Source organism: Hylobates moloch, unplaced genomic scaffold (genome assembly GCF_009828535.3).
Source record: "Hylobates moloch isolate HMO894 unplaced genomic scaffold, HMol_V3 SCAFFOLD_14, whole genome shotgun sequence".
Taxonomy (NCBI): Eukaryota; Metazoa; Chordata; class Mammalia; order Primates; family Hylobatidae; genus Hylobates; species Hylobates moloch.
In genome coordinates, this window is record NW_026652289.1 from 60437756 (window position 1) to 60458995 (window position 21240).

At 39.8% G+C, this 21240-nt stretch overlaps 1 protein-coding gene and 2 pseudogenes across 2 annotated transcripts in view; 2 read left to right on the forward strand and 1 right to left on the reverse strand.

The window, feature by feature from the left end:
• The first annotated feature begins 3642 nt into the window (after positions 1 to 3642).
• LOC116482835 (U2 spliceosomal RNA) lies at positions 3643 to 3763 on the forward strand (annotated as a pseudogene).
• Positions 3764 to 12560: 8797 nt separating this feature from the next.
• Positions 12561 to 21240, forward strand: part of CLN6 (CLN6 transmembrane ER protein) — a 62884-nt gene continuing 54204 nt past the window's right edge. Inside the window, exon 1 of one of the 2 annotated variants that reach the window (XM_058427860.1) lies at positions 12561 to 12988. In XM_058427860.1, coding sequence (XP_058283843.1) covers positions 12810 to 12988 — 179 coding nt within the window. In that variant the 5' untranslated portion in view covers positions 12561 to 12809. The remainder of the gene's footprint in view (positions 12989 to 21240) is intronic. The other variant, XM_032175712.3, reaches the window with a different exon arrangement.
• Positions 14759 to 15461, reverse strand: LOC116481579 (non-histone chromosomal protein HMG-17-like; annotated as a pseudogene).

Sequence of the window (21240 nt, forward strand, 5' to 3'; positions counted from 1 at the left end):
TGTTGGCCAGGCTGGTCTCGAACTCCTGACCTCAGGTGATCCACCTGCCTCATCCTCCCAAAGTGCTGGGATAATAGGTGTGAGCCATCATGCCTGTCCGCCTTCTATTATTCATTAGAGACATTAGTCTGTAACTTCTCCTTTTTGTAATAACTTTGATATATTTTGATATCAAAGTTATGCTGGCCTGAAAGTTGAGAAATTTTCCCTTTTTTCTTCTCTAGTATTTTCTTTGAGGGAAGGTTTCTAATTATGGATTAAAGTTTCTAAAATAGACGTAGGTGTATGTACATTTTGTACTTTTTCTTATGTTCATTTTGGTAAATTGGGCTTCTCAAAGAATTGATTCACTTCCTTCAAATTTTCAAATTTATTAGCGCACATTTTTTATAATATCTTTTTATCATTTTAATATCTGTAGCATCTGTTTTTATAGCCTGCTTTTTTCATTCCTGATACTGGTAATTCATATTTTCTCTTTGTTTTTCTTAATTATCTTACTACTATTTATCAATTTTTTGGGGGGATACAAGGTCTCATTCTGTCACCCAAGCTTGAATACAGTGAAATGATCACAGTTCACTGCAGCCTTAGCTTTGGCTCAAACGATCCTCCCACCTCAGCCTCCCAAAGTGCTAGGAGTACAGGCATGAGCCACTGTGACTGGCCTATCAGTTTTTTTAACCTTTTCAAAGAATGAATGTTTGGATTTATTTTCCATATTGCAAATTTTTTTCTATTTCACAGATTTTTGCTCTTTATTACTTCTTTGCTTTTTCTTTATTTGGTCCTAATTTGGTTGCTCTTCTTTTAGATTCCTGATTTTCAATTCTTAATCTTTTTTTTTTTTTGAGATGGAGTCTTGCTCTGTCACCCAGGCTGGAGTGCAGTGGCACAACCTTGGCTCACTGCAACCTCCTCCTCCTGGGTTCAAGCAATTCTCCTGCCTCAGCCTCCCGAGTAGCTGGGATTACAGGTGTGCACCACCATGCCCAGCTAATTTTTGTATTTTTGGTAGAGACAGGGTTTCACCATGTTGGCCAGGCTGGTGTCGAATTTCTAACCTCAAGTGATCCACCTGCCTTAGCCTCCCAAAGTGCTGGGATTACAGGTGTGAGCCACCTCACCCAGCCAATTCTTAGTCTTTTTTTTTTTTTTTTTTCATTTCTAATATATACATTTAAGGCCATACATTTTCCTCTAATCACTTTCTGGCTGACATCCTACAGTTTATAAAATAAAATTATATATGTTTATTACAAGAATCAAATTAAGAAATTGTATCAGCTTCTCTAACGTACTTATTTACACAGCAAATATAATATACCAAGATGATGCAAACCTTTCAAATATGTCAAGCCACAGTTTTCTTTGCTTTTTTTCCTTAGTTTAAAATATATTGTTGTTCTTCCACCTTATCTTTGTTTTCATAAGTGGTTTTTCTCTTATCCTGCCTTATAATTTTGCTACGTTTGGTGACGTAGGAAATCAAAAAAGGATTTAGACAAGAACAAATGAAGTTATGATCTGAACAATTTTGAAGCAATAGATTTACATTTGAGAACTTTTAGTTGTAATGATCCTGCAAGTTTTGGTTTGTTGTGTTTTCGTTATTATTCAGTTCAAAGTATTTTCTAAATCTCGTGATTTTTTTTTATTCATAAGTTATTTAGAAGTCCTACCAAATCTCAAAGCGGTTGGGGGTTGTATTATTAGCTACATATGATAGATGTTTGGCTTAATTCCACAGTCGAAGAACACAATCTGTAGGATTTCATTCCTTTGATATTTGTTGAGGTTTGATTATGTCTCAGCATGTGGTGTATCTGGGGGAAATGTTCAATGTGTACTTGAGAAGAATGTGCTTTCTGTACTTGTTTATAATATCTAAAACAAAAGAGTGATTATTTTCTACGTTATATAAAAACTCATGCAAATCAGTACGAAAAAAATGCCACAGGAAACCCTATAGAAAAAAATAGCATAGGAAAAGAACAAGCTATTCACAGAAGCAAAAGCCCAAAATAGAAGAGATACTCAAATTTATTAGTAATCAGAGGAATGCAATCACAAGATACCACTTTTTATACTTGGACGTCAGAATGGTAAAAGTTAAATAGGCAAAATCAAATGTTAGTGTTTATCACAGAGAACTCACAAAGGTTTTTAGGTACAAAGACCTTCCTCATGGCTTTATCTGAGTGGTGGAGAAGTGAGGGCAACTTAGGTATTCATTATCACAAATGGAGAAGAACCATATGATGGATCCTCACTCTGGCAAAATTGGTTAGTGGCTCACCAAATCTATCTCCTTTTCTTCCAAGACACACAAATAGACTACATTTTCCAGTCTTCATTGCAGTTAGGCACAGCCATTTGACTGAGGTCTAGTCAAAGAATATGAATGGAAATGATGTTGCTATTCCAGGCCCATGAAAACCTCTCACACAAGATATTTATGCCTTTCACCTTCTGCCAATGAAATGCAGATGGGTGCGACCATCTTGGAAGCCATGTTAAAGAAGGCAGAGCCATAAGATAGATGCAGCCGGGTTCTCTAAATCACCACTGGGGAGAAACCCACACACCAATGAGGAATACCCATTTTTTGGATTTTAAGAGCAAGAAATAAACTTCGATTTTGTTCAGCATTATGTGCTTTGGGGTTTGTTTATTACAGCAACTAGTGTTACTGCAACTAATATGTAGTACACTATGAAAACACAATGCTAGAGAAAGAAGTGATGGAATAGATGTGCATAAAACACCATTGATAGGCCCCACAAACATAGGGTTAAGTGCAAAAGTGGGGAAACAGAATGAAATTTATAACTAGATTCTATTTATTAAATAGCATATACACACAATATAATAATACATGTTTTCTAAGGATACATGCATATTTAAGGATGTATAACAAATGCTTTAGAATGGGTCTGTATGGGCCAGGTGCGGTGGCTCATGCCTGTAATCCCAGCACTTTGAGAGGCTGAGGCAGATGGATTACCTGAGGTTGGGAGTTGGAGACCAGCCTGGCCAACATGCTGAAACCCCATCTCTACTACAAATACAAAAAATTAGCCAAGTGTAGTGGTGGGCACCTGTAATCCCAACTAACTGGGAGGCTGAGGCAGGAGAATCACTTGAACCTGGGAGCCGGAGGTTGCAGTAAGCCATGATCCTGCCACTGCACTCCAGCTTGGGAGACAGAACAAGACTCCATCTCAAAAAAAAAAAAAAAAAAAGATGGGTATGTATGGTAGGAATCAGAGAAGAAGGGAGAAAAAAGAAAAATTTCAAGAGAGTAATTGTACTAACCTGTGAGGACAATAAACTATGAAGTGAGAAGTGCAATTAATTAGTTTTCTACACCTGATGACCTGAGTACAATTTTGAAAAATACAACAAATAATTTAAGAATTTAATAGAACCAGCAAACAAGTGTATGAAAATAATCTGAACATGTTTAGGAATCAAACAAATATAAATCCATATAGCAATAAGATATCAGTTGCAATAGCAAATTAGCAAGTATTTTTTAAAAGATTAATATCCAGTGTTATGGAGAATTTGGTAAAATAGGACTTCTCATATTTGGCTGAAAGGTGTGGAAATTGGTAAAATTATTTAGGAAAGCGGTTGATCGCTTCTTGGCCTTTTGGCTAAGATCAAGTGTAGGAAAGCAATTGATAATATTTATGAAGGTTCTAGAAAGGTTTATACCTTTTGTCTTAGTGATTCAATTTCTTGGAATCTAGCTAATGATATAACCTCAACAATCTCAATAATAGAACCATCAAAATAGTTTTTATAAAGATTGTATAATATAATGGGAAAATTATTGTGCTGCACTGTTAAGTTTTTAAAAGCAGAAAATAAAAGCAAATATTATAAACAATAATTAATATACATTTGGCTACAAATATGTAAAGATAAACAAACCCCACAACCAGGAGTATACGATTTATGCCCTACCCACAGTAAAGTCACAGTATAGAAAGGACAGACAGCAAAAATAGGTCTCCACTTTTATGAGACAGGAGATTTCAGGCTAAGAAGTTGGTCTTGTTGAACGAGGACTAAGACCACTTGAGTCAACATGACACAAGTCTAGGAAATTCTTGCCCAGGAAGATAAGATGGTAAACCAACAAATACATTTATTGTTTGCTTCAAGAAATTAACATATTGGGGAAAACAGTTTGCTCATCTGGCCAAAGAACTCTCCTGTCAGGATAACAGACTGCTCAAATAGGCAAAAAGCTCAGGTATATGACAGTTAATTTATCAAGGCTTGCATGGAGACCTTTACTTCTCTGTGTCTACTAATCCTAACTCTCCTAAATGTTATAAACTGTGCTTAATTCCCATCAGTTTCTTTCTTTGTAAGACCATCTTAAACCATTTGAGCCCAGACCCCCAAATCCTATAAATATCCTTTCTTGAAATCTCCCTCTGACATACTACTGATTCTCTATCGAGGTAGTGTTCTTCCTTTCTGCAGTTAAGGCTAATACAACTTATGCCCTACCCGCTTACTTTAAAAGTAAGTACTAAAATAAGTACTCAGACTTACTTTGCTTGATCAACAGGTTTTTCTGTTACCCAGGAGGCAGAGGTTGCAGTGAGCCAGGATTGCGCCACTGCACTCCAGCCTGGCGGACGCTGTCTCAAAAAAAAATTAAATTAAATTAAAATTTTAAAGACCTAAGTAAACGGAGGGATAGATAACATTTATACTTTGGAAAACACAATATTGTAAAAATGTCAATTCTTCCCAAATTATTCGTTAGGTTCAATGCAACGTCACTCAAAATCCTTTTTTTTTTCTTTTGGTAGAAGTAGAAAACCTCAGTATAATTTATATGGAAATTACAAAGGATGAAGAACAACAAAGACAATCTTGAGAAGGAAGAAGAACATAGAGGATACACACACTATTGAGAGAAAACATTTATTTTATATATAATTTATATAATAATATAAATATTTATTTTATATATAATTTATATAATAATATAAATATTTATTTTATACTTCTGTGTGTATGTTGTGTATCTCACAAAGGACTCAGATCCAAAATATACAAAAACTCCTACAAATCACTATGAAAATGACTGCCAAGGGGGAAAATGAACAAAAGACTTGTGCAGTCACTTTACCAAAGAGTATATTCAAATGCTCAATAAGCATATTTTTAAAAAAGAGTTTAGTAGTATTAGTCATCAGGGAAGTACACATTAAGACAACTCTGAGATACCGATATCCACTTGCTGGAGTGTCTAACTTTAAAACACTGATCATAACAATTCTCATACATTGCTGGTGGGAATATAAATTGATTTGGCTACTTTGGAAAACTGGTGCCCACCAGTGAAAAAAGATGCATACTCTATTATCCAGCAATTCTTTTCCTATGTATATACCCAACAGAAATGAGTGCATATGTATGCCAAAAAGCATATACTAGAGTATTTATAGCAGCCCTGTTGGTAATAGTCAAAAACTGGAAAAACTCAAATGTCCATGAGCAGTAGAATGGATAAACTGTGGTTCTATTCATACATCAGAGTGTTCTATTATTACGTATTTTTATACACCAAAAAGAGAATGAATGCCCTTTACATGCAACAACATGATGAATGTCCAAACATCATGTTGAGTAGAATAAGCCAGACACAAAAGAGTCACTACTTTACTGATTCCATTGATAGGAAGTTCAAAAGAAGGCAAGAGAGTTTACCTTTTGCAGGGAGAATTGACTGGTTGACTGGAAGGTGATAAGGAAGAAGCTTCTTGCATTCTGGAAATGTTTTCTGTTTTTGTTTTTGTTTTGTTTTGTTTTTAAAGACCCGATCTCTCTCTATCACCTAGGCTGGAATGCAGTGGCATGTTCATAGCTCACTGCAGCCCTAAACTCCTGGGCTCAAGTGATCCTCCAGCCTCAACCTCCCAAGTAGGTGGGATTACAGGTAAACACCACTACACCCAGCTCTATTCTTTTTTTTTTCCCCTGCAGACACCACAGTGATTTACAGCTCTATTCTTGACTTAGGGTGTTGGTTCCACGGGGATAACTCATTGCTGAAATCCATCAAGTTTAGTATACTTTATGTACTTTACTATATGTAAGTTATACTTCAACAAAAATGTTTACCAAAAAATCCAATAACTAAACCTTTTCTTTCATATTTAGGGATGTTCACTTACTAATCATTCATTGTGCTGTGCATTTTCCACCCATATGCAATACTTGAATAATTAAATTTCTTTTTAAAATATACCTTTCTCTTGATCCTGCTGCTAGTGGCCTTTTTCCCTCTTTTTAAATATCAAAATTCCTTAAGAGAGCTGTCTGGACTCATTGTTTCCAACTACTCTCCTCTTAGTCACTCCCTTTTTTGGAAGTGAATTTTTTTTTTTTTTTTTTTGGAAATGTTCAAACATATACAAAAGAAGAGAAAATTGTAGAGTACACATCACCCAGATTCGACAATTATAAACTCATAGTCAGTCATGGTTCATGCATACCCCATCCCACACACACTCCCATTCTATTATTTTGAAGCAAATCCCAGACATTGTATTATTTCATTAGTAATTATTTTAGTCTATATCTTTCAATAATATACAACCAAAATACCATCATATCTAAGCAAAGTATCTTCTAAAATATCTATTCAGTGTTCCAAAATGCCATCACATCTAAGCAATGTATCTTCTAAAATATCTATTCAGTGTTCCAAAATACCATCATTATATCTAAAAAATTAACAATAATTCCTTAATATTCATAAATATTCAATCAGGGTTCAAATTTCTGTCTTATAAATGATAGCTGGTGCTATACTTTTTTTTAAATCTATCATATTGTCAAAGATCAAAAAGTTTGAAAGCATACAGTGTTGGTCAAACTGTGTAAAGTGATTCAACCTCTATGGAGAGCAATTTGGTAATATTTATTAAATTATAAAATGCACATTTCCTTTGACCTAACAATTTTACTTTTAAAAAATTTGTCCTATAGATACATTCATACATGTGAAAAGTGGGTATGGTATGAGGTGGTACATGCCTGTAATCCCAGCACTTTGAGATCACTCCAGTTGAGGAATTTGAGACCAGCCTGAGCAACATGATGAAATGCCATCTCTACAAAACATACAAAAATTAGCCGGGCATGATGGCTAATAGGATTGCTTGAGCCTGGGAGGCAGAGGTTGCAGTGAGCCAAGATCGTGCCATTGCACTCCAACCTGAGCGACAGAGCCAGACCCTATCTCAAAAAAAAAAATTAAAACTTTTTCAACCATTTAAAAATGAAAAATTATTCTTAACTTGCAGGTCAGACAAAAACAAATGGTGGACCAGATCTGGCCCCTGGGTTGTAGTTTGCTAATCCCTGATTTAGCATAAGTACTCACAAGATATTTGTAAAGTAAAAGAAAACAAAAGATTGGAAACCACCGACATTTCTATCAAAAGAGGATAAACAAATGTTAAAACTTTGAAACAAAGGAACATTGAATAGTTGTGTAAAAGAATGGGTTAGTTCTGTGTTGGTAGTGAAAGGGAGGAATCTCCATACAGAGAGCTGGGGGAACAAAAGAGAAGAAAAAACAGTAGGTATATGATACTACAATATTTTACAATTATATAAAATATTGTTAAACTAAATACAAATATATGTGTTCATAGATGCACAGAATTTGTCAGTACAAATATAGAACAAATTCATAGCAGGAGTGACTTCTGGGGAAAGAAATTAGGTGCTAGAAAACAGGGATGTGAGGAAGACTCAAGGTTTTTTGCTGTTTTCATTGTGTTTTTTTAATATATGTATAGACAGCAATATTTTATTGAATGGTACTGGTCCTTGCAGACCAGTGCTAACTCATAGGCAGTGAACCCCAAGTCAGCCTCTCAGTTTTTACTCTACATTCTTGTGTACCCCTTTTCTGGCTTCTTTTTGTAGTACAATGCATATAACATAAAATTTACCATTATAATCATTAGAAGTATACCATTCAGTGACATTCGAAACATTTACAATGTTACGTCATTATCATAATTATCTAGCTTCAGAACGTTTTCATCACCCCCAACAGAAACCCTGTACCCATAAAGCAATCACTCCTCTGCCCCCCAGCCACTGGAAACCACCAATCTGCGTTATGTCTCTATGATTTGCCTATTCTGGATATTGCATATAAATGGAATCATACATTGTGTTGTCTTTTGTGTCTGGCTTCCTTCATTTAGCATAATATTTTCAAGGTTTTTAAGGTTCATCCATGTATCCTGCATCGGTACTTCATTACTTTTGATAGCTAAATAATATTCCATTGTATGGCTATACCACACTTTGTTGATCCATTCATCTATTGATGAACATTTGGGTTGTTTCTACCTCTTAGCTATTGCAAATAAAGTTACTGTGAACATATGTGTATACTTCTTGCTTGAGCTCGTTATTATTTGTGTTATATACCACAGAGCAGCATTGGTAGGTCACATGGGAATTTTATGTTTAACTTGTGGAAAGCGGCTGGGCACGGTGGCTCACGCCTATAATTCCAGCACTTTGGGAGGCCAAAGCAGGTGGATCGCTTGAGGTTGGGAGTTCAAGACCAGGCTGGCCAACATGGTGAAACCCCCCCTCTCTATTAAAAATACAAAAATTAGCCAGACGTGGTGGCACACATCTGTAATCCCAGTTACTTGGAAGGCTGAGGCAGGAGAATCACTTGAATCTGGGAGGTGGAGGTTGCAATGAGCCAAGATCGTGCCACTGCACTCCAGCCTGGGCAAGAGAGCAAGACTCCATCTCAAAAAAAAAAAAAACCTTGTGGAAAGCCACCAAACTTTTTGCTATAGATGTATGCCTTTTAAATTGTATATAGAAGCCCCCCTTATCCTTGGGTGATATGTTTCAAAATCCCCAGTGGATGCTTGAAGCCTTGGATGGTACTGAACCCTATGTATAGTATGTTTGTTCATCTCAAAACAAAGATGGCTACCAAATGACGAACAGTCTGGTAGCATATACGGCATGGATACTCTGGACAAAGGGATGATTCATATCCCAGACAGAGAGAGCAGGGCAGTAAGATATTTCCTCATCCTACTCAGAATGGCACAAAATTTAAACTTATGAATTGTTTATTTCTGGAACTTTCCATTTAATATTTTCAGATGGCAGTTGACTGCAGGTAACCAAAACCAAAGAAAGTGAAATCACAGATAATGGGGGACTACTGTACTGTGTGCATGTCCTACCTATTCAAGAATAAATTTTAGAATATCTCTTTCTTTGAATTTTAGAACAATCTTTCTTTGAAGATTAAGGCTAGGTGTAGTGGCTCCCGCCTGTAATCCCAACACTTTAGGAGGCCAAGGCAGGAGGGTTGCTTGAGCCCAGAAGTTGGAGAGTGGCCTGGGCAACGTGGCAAAACCCCATCTCTATAAAAAATACAAAAAATTAGCCAGGTATGGTGGCATGTGCCTGTAGTCCCAGCTACTTGGGAAGCTGAGGTGGGAGGATCGCTTGAACCCAGGAGGTCGAGGTTGCAGTGAGCCGTGATCACACCACTGCATTCCAGCCTGGGCGACAGAGTGAGATCCTGCCTCAAAAAAAAAAAAAAGATTAAAAAGTAAATTAAATGGTGATACACAAGTTTATGACCTGTACAATCTAGTTTACAATCTAGTATGGGGTCTAACATTACTATGCTATTATATGCTATGTCTCTGTATCTGACTCCATGGGATATAATATATACAATTAATTTCATTATATTTCACTAAAAAAGTTAACTGATTATGTAGTTAACATGTAACAAAGTTATAGAATGAAAATTTCTTGAAAAACAGTACAGGGGCCGGGCGCGGTGGCTCACGCCTATAATCTCAGCACTTTGGGAGGCCAAGGCAGGCAGATCACAAGGTCAGGAGCTCGAGACCATCCTGCCGAACACAGTGAAACCCTGTATCTACTAAAAATACAAAAAAATTAGCCAGGCGTGGTGGTGGGCGCCTGTGGTCCCAGTTACTTGGGAGGCTGAGGCAGGAGAATGGTGTGAACCTCGGAGGTGGAGCTTGCAGTGAGCCGAGATCGCGCCACTGCACTCCAGCCTGGGTGACAGAGCAAGACTCCGTCTCAAAAAAAAAAAAAAAAAAAGTACAAATGCTCCTCAACTTAGGATGGGACTATGTTCCAATAAACCCATTGTAAGTTGAAAATATGCAAGTTGAAAATGCATTTAATACACCTAACCTACTGAACATCACAGCTTAGCCTAGCCTACCTTAACCATGCTCAGAATACTGATATTAGCCTACAGTTGCACACAATCATCTGGCAACACAGTCCACTGTAGAGTATCAGGTGTCTACCCTCATGATCGAGTGGCTGCCTGGGAGCCGCGACTCGCTAATACTGCCCAGCATGGGCACATATGCCAGTACCATAGCCTGGGAAAAGAGCAGAATTTAAAAGCTGAAGTACAGTTTCTACTGAATGTATTGCTTTTGTACCATTATAAAGTGGAAAAATCCCAAGTCAAGCCATCGTAAAAGTCAGGCACCATCTGTATTTATCAGCCACGCTTATGCCACATGAAACAAGCCTTATTTTAGGAAAAAAAACCGCATTAGGAGATAACATAGCATAGTGGTTGCATGCCCTGGCTTGACCTGGATTCAAATCTGGATTCTGCCACTTCCTACTTGTGTGACTTCATGCATATATTTTAACTACCTTGTCTCTATTTCCTCAATGATAATATAATGTCATGGGGAGTAAGTATTTTACAATCCATGCAAAACATTGTACTCAATAGATGTTTAAAAGTATTTTTGTGGGGGCCGAGCATGGTGGCTCTTGCCTGTAATCCCAACACTTTGGGAGACCAAGGCGGGTGGATAGCTTGAGCCCAGGAGTTTGAGATCACCCTAGGCAAAATGGCAAAATCCTGTCTCTAAAAAAAATAAAAAAATAAAAAAAAAAAAAACCTAGCTGGGGATGGTGGTAAGCACCTGTAGTCCCAGCTACTCAAGAGGCTGAGGTGAGAGGGTGACCTGAGCCCTGGAGGGCGAGGCTGCACTGAGCCATTACCCTCCAGCTGGGCAACAGACTGAGACACTGTCTTAAAAAAAAAAAAAAGTTTTTTAAGCAGTGGTCACCTTATGTATGGTGAGCAGGCTATCATAATTCTGGAGAATCTAATGATTTGACAAAGTTCCCCTCTCCTTCCTATTATCTCAGTAACTGAGGTTCTTGGAGACAGTAGTTGCAGAAACTAACATATCTCCCAGGAGGAGAAAGATTGAGATATACTTTCTTTCCTTTTAAAGTTTGTGGTAGATTGAAAACTGCCACAAATTTTCTCCATCTATGTACATGAGCCCCTTTATAATGTAACTTTGTAGTTTCTTTCATCAAGAGATGAAATCTATTTCTCCACCCTTTGAGGCTGAGCTTGGCCCTGTGACTTGTGCCGGCCAATGGAACTTGGGGAGTATGACTTTAAAGCAGAGGTATGAAGAGCTCTTGCACACTGGGGCTTCCCCTCTTGTTGCTCTTTGGAGACTGCAAAGTGAGGCACTCAGGGCTGCCTAGTGGAGCCTGAGAGACCGCACAGAGCAGAGAGTTGGGCTTTACTAGAGTTGGCCAGATGGGTATTGTCAACGGACACGGGGCAAGGGAGTTCAGGGTGTATCCACAGGAATGACCAAAATAGTTGACAATGAAATTTAAGCCGGGAAAGGAGGGAAGCCAGGAGAGAGAGATATATATATATTTCATATATCTCTCATATATATCTATATTTCATATATATCTCATATATATCATATATATCTGTATCTCATATATATCTCATATATATCTATATCTCATATATATCTATATATCTATATCTCATATATATGTATCTCAGAGAAAAGGTGGTAAGATCAATTAATTGTAAGTCCTATTGGAATCAAAGGGTCGCTGGACTTGTGGTGCTGGACAACCCAAAAGTAGTGGTCAGAGCCTGGAATGCTTGAAATTTAGATGATGGAAGCAGGACTGGCTACATAATTTGTGGGCCCGGTGTAAAATGAGGATGCCTTATTCAAAAGGCAAGTAAAAGCTTTTACCTTGCTTCTAGCCTTCTCTCTCTGGACTTTTTGTGTTTTTTATATGCTACTTATGAAAATGTCTAAATAAAGAAAAAATACAATTTTAAATTATTAGCACGAATTTTACCATTTATCTTCATATTGTGCAATGTGGAATCACCGAGTTACACAATTCGTATGTTACGGCTTGTCCCCAGAGGGTGCTCTGACTAGCCAAAAGAGACAAACAGCACAACAAAGACTCAGGAAGGTTGAAAGCAGGAAAACTGGATCCTCCCTCCACCACGCCGCCCCTCCCCCAAGCTCGGAGCCAGAGGCGGGCGCGCTCCCTCGGGCACGCGGATACTCTGGGGCTGGCGTAGGCCCTCAGCGACGCCGGGCGCGTGCGTTCCGCTGCCTCCAGCCCGTGGGCGCTGCTGCGGTGCGCTCCCTGGCGGGGAGAGGCCTGCAGAAGTCAGGCCAGGTGTCTCTCTTTCCCTTGGGCCCGCGGCCCAACCCCATGGCACCAGGCAGCCCCCAGCGGTATTGCGACCTCTGCGTCAGTCGCGCTCAGTCCCTAGATACAGGTGTGCCGGGGAAGCCCGGGGAAGGGATGCGTGGCCATCACCACATCCCGCCCCACGACGCGGTGGGACGCGCACCCTGACCCTCCCCAGAGCCGCGCCCAGGACCTTGCCTGGGCGGAAAATGGCAGCCGTTGCCGGGCAGGAGCGGCGAGCGAGAGGCAGGCCCCGGCCAGAGACACTGGGAACCATCCCTAGGAGGGAGGGAGGCGGAGCGGGCTTGAGCCGAGCCTTCAAGCCCCTGGCGCAGACTCCATTGACCTGTGAGACTTCGCTGAGAAAACTCAAATTCAAAGGTAAAAAGTAAGGGTTGTAAGGCAAAGAGAGCAGAGCATTAAACCAAGGGCGAGGCCCTTCTGAACGTGGGGCCCTGTGCGACTGCACTGCCCACACCCCTGAAGCCAGCCTCGTGTGTGGGGATAGCAAAGAGAGTATTGTAATAACAAATACTGTGATACACGAGTGCTGTAATACACAAGTACTGTATTGGTAATAACGGCTAGAGTAGTGCTGCCCAACAGAAATACAATGCGAGCCACATATGTAATTTTAAATTTTCTAGTAACCACATTTAAAAAAGGGAAAAATGGCTGGGCACGGTGGCTCACGCCTGTAATCCTAGCACTTTGGGAGGCAGAGGCAGGCGGATCACTTGAGGTCAGGAGTTCGCAACCAGCCTGGCCAACATAGTGAAATCCCGCCTCTACTAAAAATACAAAAAAATTAGGTGGGCGTGGTGGCGCGTGCCTGTAATCTCAGCTACTTGGGAGGCTGAGGCAGGAGAATCGCTTGAACCTGGGAGGCAGAGGTTGCAGTGAGCCGAGATGGCGCCACTGCACTCCAGCTTGGGAGACAGAGCAAGACTCCGTCTCAAAAAAAATAAAATAAAAAGAGGGGAAAGGCTGGGGGCGGTGGCTCATGCCTGTAATTCTAGCACTTTGGGAGGTCGAAGAAGGAGGATCACTTCGGGCGAGGAATTGGACAAGAGACAGGGCAACATAGTGGGACCCTGTCTGTACAAAAATTAATTAGCCAGGAGTGGTGGCCCGCACCTGTAGTCCCAGCTACTGGGGAGGCTGAGGCAGGAGGATCTTTTAAAACTGATAGGTTGAGGTTTCAGTGAGTGGTGACTGCAACACTGCATTCCAGCCTTGGTGACAGAGGGAGACCCTGACTCCAAAAAAGAAAGAAAAAGTAAAAAGAAACAGGTGAAATGAAGTATTTCATTTAACCAAACATACACAAAATATTATTTCTTTTATTTTCCCAAGCCAAACTGTATCCAGCTTTATTAAAGATACTCTCCATAAAGAATCATGGCATTTCAGGCAGGACATGGGCAAACAATCATTAACAGTATGCAGCGACTTTCAAGCTCCCTTCTTCAGTGGACTACCAAAAATCAGAAAGCCACTATAAAACCCAAATGAAGTCCTCATCTGATGCTCTGAACAGGGAAAGTTTAGAGTGAGGTTGATAGTTCATGTTTAGCTGTTGTTTAACAATGTTTCATGAGCTGACCCTGACTTTCAGGAAGTGAAATGAAAATGGCAGAATTTATCTGAAGATCCACAATCTAGAAACGGAACCACTGCTTTTTGGAGGGGTTCCATCTCAGTGGCATCACTGGAAAGTCTAGATTGCCTGACACACCAGTAACCAATCATTGGGAGTCAGGTCCCAACAGGTGTCTGGGTTTAAGGGAGTTAAATCTATGCTGAAAGGTGGAAAGGGAGAAGAGGACATAAAAACGAATTTGTTTTTCCATCCCACGAGGCTTTTGTGCCAAGGGGCCTTGTGTGTCAAAGTCAGGGAATCCCCCCTCCTGGGAGCCAAGAGCAAGTTTCCCAAAACTAGAAGGGAAAAGGGTTTTCCCCACGTCAACCTAGCTTCGGAGACATTCTGTTAGTGACATATGCCCCTTTCCCAAAAAACACAGTGTTCTGTGTGCTAATAACATAGCTTAAAAAAAAAGGTAAAACAAACTTCTGCATTTTTATAAAACTTGATAAATAATAGCATTTCTAACTGTACAGTCACCAGAAGTACACAGTTATCAAAAATGCACACACTTCATTTGGCATCTGCAGCACCTTCAGCCTTCTGTGTCCGTTGTTTGGGCATCTCCATTTTCTGCAGGGTTATTCCCCTCCTTGCTAGCCTCAGCTTTTCCGTTTTCCCTTTTGGTACCTTCTCTCCCTTCTTTGCAGGGACCTTTTTAGGTTTGGGCTCTGGCTTTGGAGGAGCAGGCTTAGTAGAAAACCTCGTGGATCTTCTCTGTGGTTCGTCCTTCACCTTGGCTCTATCTCCCTTAGCATCACCTTCAGCCTTTCTCTTGGGCGCGGTGGCGGCGGCGGCGGCGGCTGGACATAGGCGCTGGGCGCGTGGGATGCAGCAGCGCGCGGGCTTTGGTCTGTCCTGGGGTCGTTCTCGCCTCTTTTTCACACTGCTCAAAATATTATCATTTCAACATGTAATCAACATTAAAATTTATTAAGAGACATTTGACCTTTTTGTCATACTAAGTCTTCAAACTCCAGTGTGTATTTTATACTTACAGCACATCTTATTTCAAGTGCTCCCTTGCCACATGTGTCTAGTGCTATGGTAGCAGACAGGGCAAGTCTAGAGAGTGAAGCTGCAAGTGGGTGGCTCACCACCATCTAACTTAAGAACTAGAACATTACCTGCTCATGCATCCACCTGTATGCTCCCTATGCCCCTTTCGTATCGTGCTCTCCCTCCTCACCAGAGATAATACTGGCTTGAATTTCATGTCGACCATTTTCTTGATTTTTAAAAAAATATGTAGTTTTGGCCGGGCGCGGTGGTTCACGTCTGTAATCCCAGCACTTTGGGAGGCCGAGACGGGCGGATCACGAGGTCAGGAGATCGAGACCATCCTGGCTAACACGGTGAAACCCTGTCTCTACTAAAAATACAAAAAAAATTAGCCGGGCGCGGTGGTGGGCTCCTGTAGTCCCAGCTGCTCGGGAGGCTGAGGCAGGAGATTGGCGTGAACCCGGGAGGCGGAGCTGGCAGTGAGCCGAGTTTGCGCCACTGCACTCCAGCCTGGGCGACAGAGCGAGACTCCGTCTCAAAAAAAAAAATGTAGTTTTATCATAGGCATAGGTATTACCAAAGAAGATATTGTTTAGTTTACTTGTTTGAGATTTATATAAGTTAGACTTTATGCTGTTTGTGTGTTGCCACTGGTGGCATAATATTGGCTGCTAAAAAAGAAGTACCTGCCGACATTTGTGTCACTATCACATCAATCACATCATGTGAACAAGCTATTTGGCACCAGACTTTCTGTGAGTGATTTTGATGACTGTTGCATTGCTATTTTAACATTGATTGTTACCAAATTTTAAGTATTACTTTATATATTGCAATAGTGTCATCAGACATTATTAAACAGTGGTTCTAATGCTAGTGGTGAAAAACACAGCACCAAAACATTAGACATAAAAGTGCAAGTTAGATGTGTCAATTGCCATGAGGGACTGCCCTCCCGCTCCATGTTATTAATTTAGGAATGAATGCCTTGGGAAATATTGGAACATTCTGAGAAATAAAACTCAGCATTCAAACAGAGACATTTCTAAGTTTGCAAAAATAGTTACATAACCAGGCAGAAAGAAAGGAAAAATAAAAACAAAAAACCCGGTCACGTGGCTGCAAGATCCACACCACAGTGATGTACAACTGAGATGCTGTGGTTGTGCATTTAAACACTCTGAGAACATCAAGCCCTATTTTATATGTATCCCCATGGGGAAATTAGAATGCTGCTAGAAAGCTGCTATTAGGTACACGTCCATTTACACCAGCCTTTCCCATTCAGGATTTATTTCACTAAGGTGCTAGCCTGCCATGTAGTGGCGAAAGCGGGAAACTACAGCTCTCTTAAAAACTATAGTAATTTGATACATCAAAAGAACAAATGCAACATGAAATGAAGACTTAGAAATTCGCCATTCAACTTAAGAACTAGAACACTGCCTATTCATGCATCCACCTATATTCCCCTTTCCTATCTTGCTCTACCTCCTCACCAGAGGTAATACTACCTTGAATTTCATATTGACTATATTCTTGATTTTTAAAAATATGTAGTTTTATCATAGGCATAGATATAACTAAACAAGATATTGTTTAGTTTACTTGTTTGAGCTTTATGCAAGTTTGACTTTATTTAGTTTTCCACAGTTTGCCTTTTCATACATTATATTTGACCAGGTTGATGTGTGTAGCTATAGTACATGTACTCTGTGAATATATCACTATTTTTCCATTTTCCTATCAGTAGACATTTGGTAGACCCCAATTTTTGGTAAATAGTACTGCAATGAATATTGTTATGCATGTGCAAAAACTTCCCTGCAATATATCCAGTTAAATTTGACAAAATATTGCCAAAGTGTTTTTCAAGATTGTACCAATGTACACAACATTGGTGATATAAAAGAAGTTCCGCTGATACATATCTTCACCAGCACTTGATACTAAATTTGTTAATTTTTGCCAATAGAGTTGGAATAAAATGCTGTCTTATTGTGGCATTTATTTATATTTACCTGATTGTCAATGAGGTTGAGCATCTTTTCATGTTCGTTGGTAATTTATGTTTCCCTTTTTGGTAAAGTGCCTATTCTTGTATTTTGCTCATCTTCCTACTGGTTTGTCTTTTTCTTATTTTAAGATTCACACAAGGCCAGGTGCGGTGGCTCCCACCTGTAATCCCAGCACTTTGGGAGGGCAAGATGGGCAGATCACCTGAGATTGGAAGTTCGAGACGAGCCTGACCAACATGGAGAAACCCCATCTCTACTAAAAATACAAAATTAGCCAGGCGTGGTGGCTCATGCCTGTACATCCTAGCTACTTGGGAGGCTGAGGCAGGAGAATTGCTTGAACCCGGGAGGCGGAGGTTGTGGTGAGCTGAGATCACGCCACTGCACTCTATCTAGCCTGGGCGACAGACCAAGACTCTGTCTCAAAAAAAAAAAAAAAGATTCACACAGACACACACACACACATATACACACACACACACACATGCTAGATCTTACTTTTTGTTAGTTCTATGTGTCACAAATACCTTCTTCTAGTTTTGTATTTTTGCTGTTAACAACCTTGCTGGACTGTCTTATTAATTCTAATAATTTGTCTGTAAATTCTTTTGAAGTTTTCTATATATGCAATTATATTACCTACAAATAATGACAGCACTGTTTTCTGTCTTATCGTTCACCTTATTGACTAGAAGGGGTGATAGCAGACATCTTTGCCTTACTCTGTTTTTTTTTGTTGTTTGTTTTGAGACAGTGTCTCACTCTGTCACCCAGGCTGGAGTGCAGTGGGGCAATCTTGGTTCACTGCAACCTCCAACCCCCGGGCTCAAGCGATTCTCCTGCCTCAGCCTCCCAAGTAGCTGGGATTACAGGTGTGCACCACCACATCCAGCTCATTTTTGTATTTTCTGTAGAGATGGGGTTTTGCCATGTTGCTTGGCCTGGTCTCGAACTCCTGAGCTCAAGCCATCACGCCTACCTCCGCCTCCCAAAGTGCTGGGATTACAGGTGTGAGCCACTGCACCTGACCTTGTCTTAGTCCACTCTTAATGGAACAATGTTTACAATGATCTACCATTAAGAATGATGAAGATTATAGGCTTTTAAAAAATAACCTTTTAACAATAGGAAGTTTCATTTTATTTCTGCTTTACTAAGAGCTTTTGTCATAAATGTATGTTAACTTTTACTGAATGCCTTTACTATATCTATTGAAATAATTATATAACTTTTGTCCTTTAATCCATTTAATGTGATGGACTAAAGTTATGGATTTGATGTTAAATCATTCTTATACTCTTGGGATAAATCCAGCTTAGCCGTGATAAATTGTCTTTATTACATAATGTTGGATTCAGTTTCCTAATATTTTGTTTATAATATTTCCATCCATGTTCATTAGAGATTCTGGTCTGTTATTTCCTTTCTCATACAGTCCTTAATTAGTTTTATATCAAGTTTATACTAACCGCATACAGGGTTAAGAAGTATGCTTCTTTTGATATTCTTTGTAAGAGTTAGTATAAAATTAGAATACAAATACAGTCCCCAACTTATGATTTTTTTACTTTATGGTGGTTTGAAAGTGGTTCACATTCAATAGAAACTGTACTTCAAAATTTGAATTTTAATCTTTTCCTGTCTGTAGGCTAATACGAGTGTTTTGGGCATGTTTAAGTTAGGCCAGGATAAGCTATGATGTTTGGTATCATTTGCTCCATGAAAATCTGCTAGGAATTGCGTGAAAACTATCTAGGCTTGATTTTTTTTTTTTTTTTTTTGAGACAGAGTCTTGCTCTGTCGCCCAGGCTGGAGTGCAGTGGTGCGATCTCAGCTCACTGCAACCTCTGCCTCCCAGGTTCAAGCAATTCTCTTGCCTCAGCCTCCCAAGTAGCTGGGACTACAGGCGTGCACCACTATGCCCAGCTAATTTTTGTATTTTTAGTAGAGACGGGGTTTCACCATGTTGGTTGGCCAGGATGGTCTTAATCTCTTGATCTTGTGATCCGCCCGCCTCAGCCTCCCAAAGTGCTGGGATTATAGGCATGAGCCACTGTGCCCAGCTGGCTTGATTTTTTTTTTTAAGCCACTGATTCAATTTATCCCATAGCTGTTGGACTACTTGGGCTTTCTTTTCTTTAGTAGGAATTTAAGTTTTTTATTTTTCATTGATATATAATAGATGTACATATTTTCAGGGTATATGTGATAATTTGGTACATTCGTATAATCAAATCAGGGCCATTGGGATAGCTGTCACCTTAAATATTTATCTTTTCTTTATGCTAGGAACATTTGAATTATTATCTTCTAGTTATTTTGAAATGTCCAATAGTGGCCAGGTGCAGTGGCTCATGCCTGTAATCCCAGCACTTTGGGAGGCCAAGGTGGGTGGATCACGAGGTCAGGAGTGCAAGACCAGCCTGACTAACATGGTGAAACCCCGTCTGTACTAAAAATACAAAAATTAGCTAGGCCTGGTGGTGCGGGCCTGTAATCCCAGCTACTCAGGAGGCTGAGACAGGAGAATCCCTTGAACCTGGGAGGCAGAGGTTGCAGGAGCCGAGATCGCGCCATTGTACTCCAGCCTGGGCAACAGAGTGAGGCTCCGTCTCAAAAAAAAAAAAAAAAAAAGAAATGTCCAATAGATTAATGTTAACTACAGTCACCTTATCGAATATCAGGTCTTCTTTCTCCTACCTAACTGTATATTTGTACCCATTAATCAACCTTTCCATCCCCTCACCCGCCCTTACTGTCAATCTACTCTCTAACTTTATGAGATTCACTTTTTAGCTCCCATATGTGAGTGAGAACATGAGATATATTTGTCTTTCTGTGCTTGGCTTCATTCAACATAATGACCTCCAGTTCTATCTATGTTGCTGCAGTGACAGAGTTTCATTGTTTTTTATGGCTGAACAGTATTCCATTGTATAGCTATACCACATTTTATTTATCTATACATTCAATTGATGGGCACTTAGGTTGATTCCGTATTTTGGTTATTGTGAATAGTGCTGCAGCAAACATGGGAATGCGAATCTCTCTTCAATATATCAATTTCCTTTCTTTTGGATACATACCCAGTGGTGGAATTGCTGGATCATATGGTAGTTCTATTTTTAGCTTTTTGAGGAACCTCCATATTGCTTTGCATAGCAGCTGTAGTAATTTACATTCCCACCAACAGTGTTTGAGAGTTCCCCTTTCTCCACATCCTTACCAGCCTCTGTTATTCCTTGTCTTTTTGATAAGTCATTCGAACTGGTCTAAGATAATATTTCATTGTGGCTTTGATTTGCATTTTCCTGATGATTAGTGATGTTGAGCATTTTTTAAAATACCTGTCAGCCATTTGTATTTTTTTTTTTTTAACAAATGTCAATTCAGATCTTTTGCCCATTTTTTAATTGAATTTTTTTGTTGTTGTTGGTTTTGCTATTGAGTTGTTTGAGCTCCTTCATATTCTGGTTATTAATCCCCCTTGTCATATGGATAGTTTGCACATATTTTCTCCTATTCTTTGGGCTATCTCCTCTTAGTTGATTGTTTCCTTTACTGTGCAGAAGATTTTTAGCTTGATGTAATCCCATTTGTCTATTTTTGGTTTTGTTGTCTGTGCCTTTGAGGTCTTACACAAAAAAATCATTGCCCTGACCAATGTCCTGGAGCATTTCCCCAAGGTTTTCTTCTAGTAGTTTCACAGTTTTAGGTCTTCGATTTTTTTTTTTTTTTTTTTTTTTTTTGAGATGGAGTCTCACTCTGTCACCCAGGCTGGAGTGCAGTGGCCCAATCTCGGCTCACTGCAAGCTCCACCTCCAGGTCCACTCCATTCTCCTGCCTCAGCCTCGCGAGTAGCTGGGACTACAGGTGCCCACCACCACACCCGGCTAATTTTTTTGTAGTTTTTTTTTTTTAGTGGAGACGGGGTTTCACCGTATTAGCCAGGATGGTCTCGGTCTCCCGACCTCG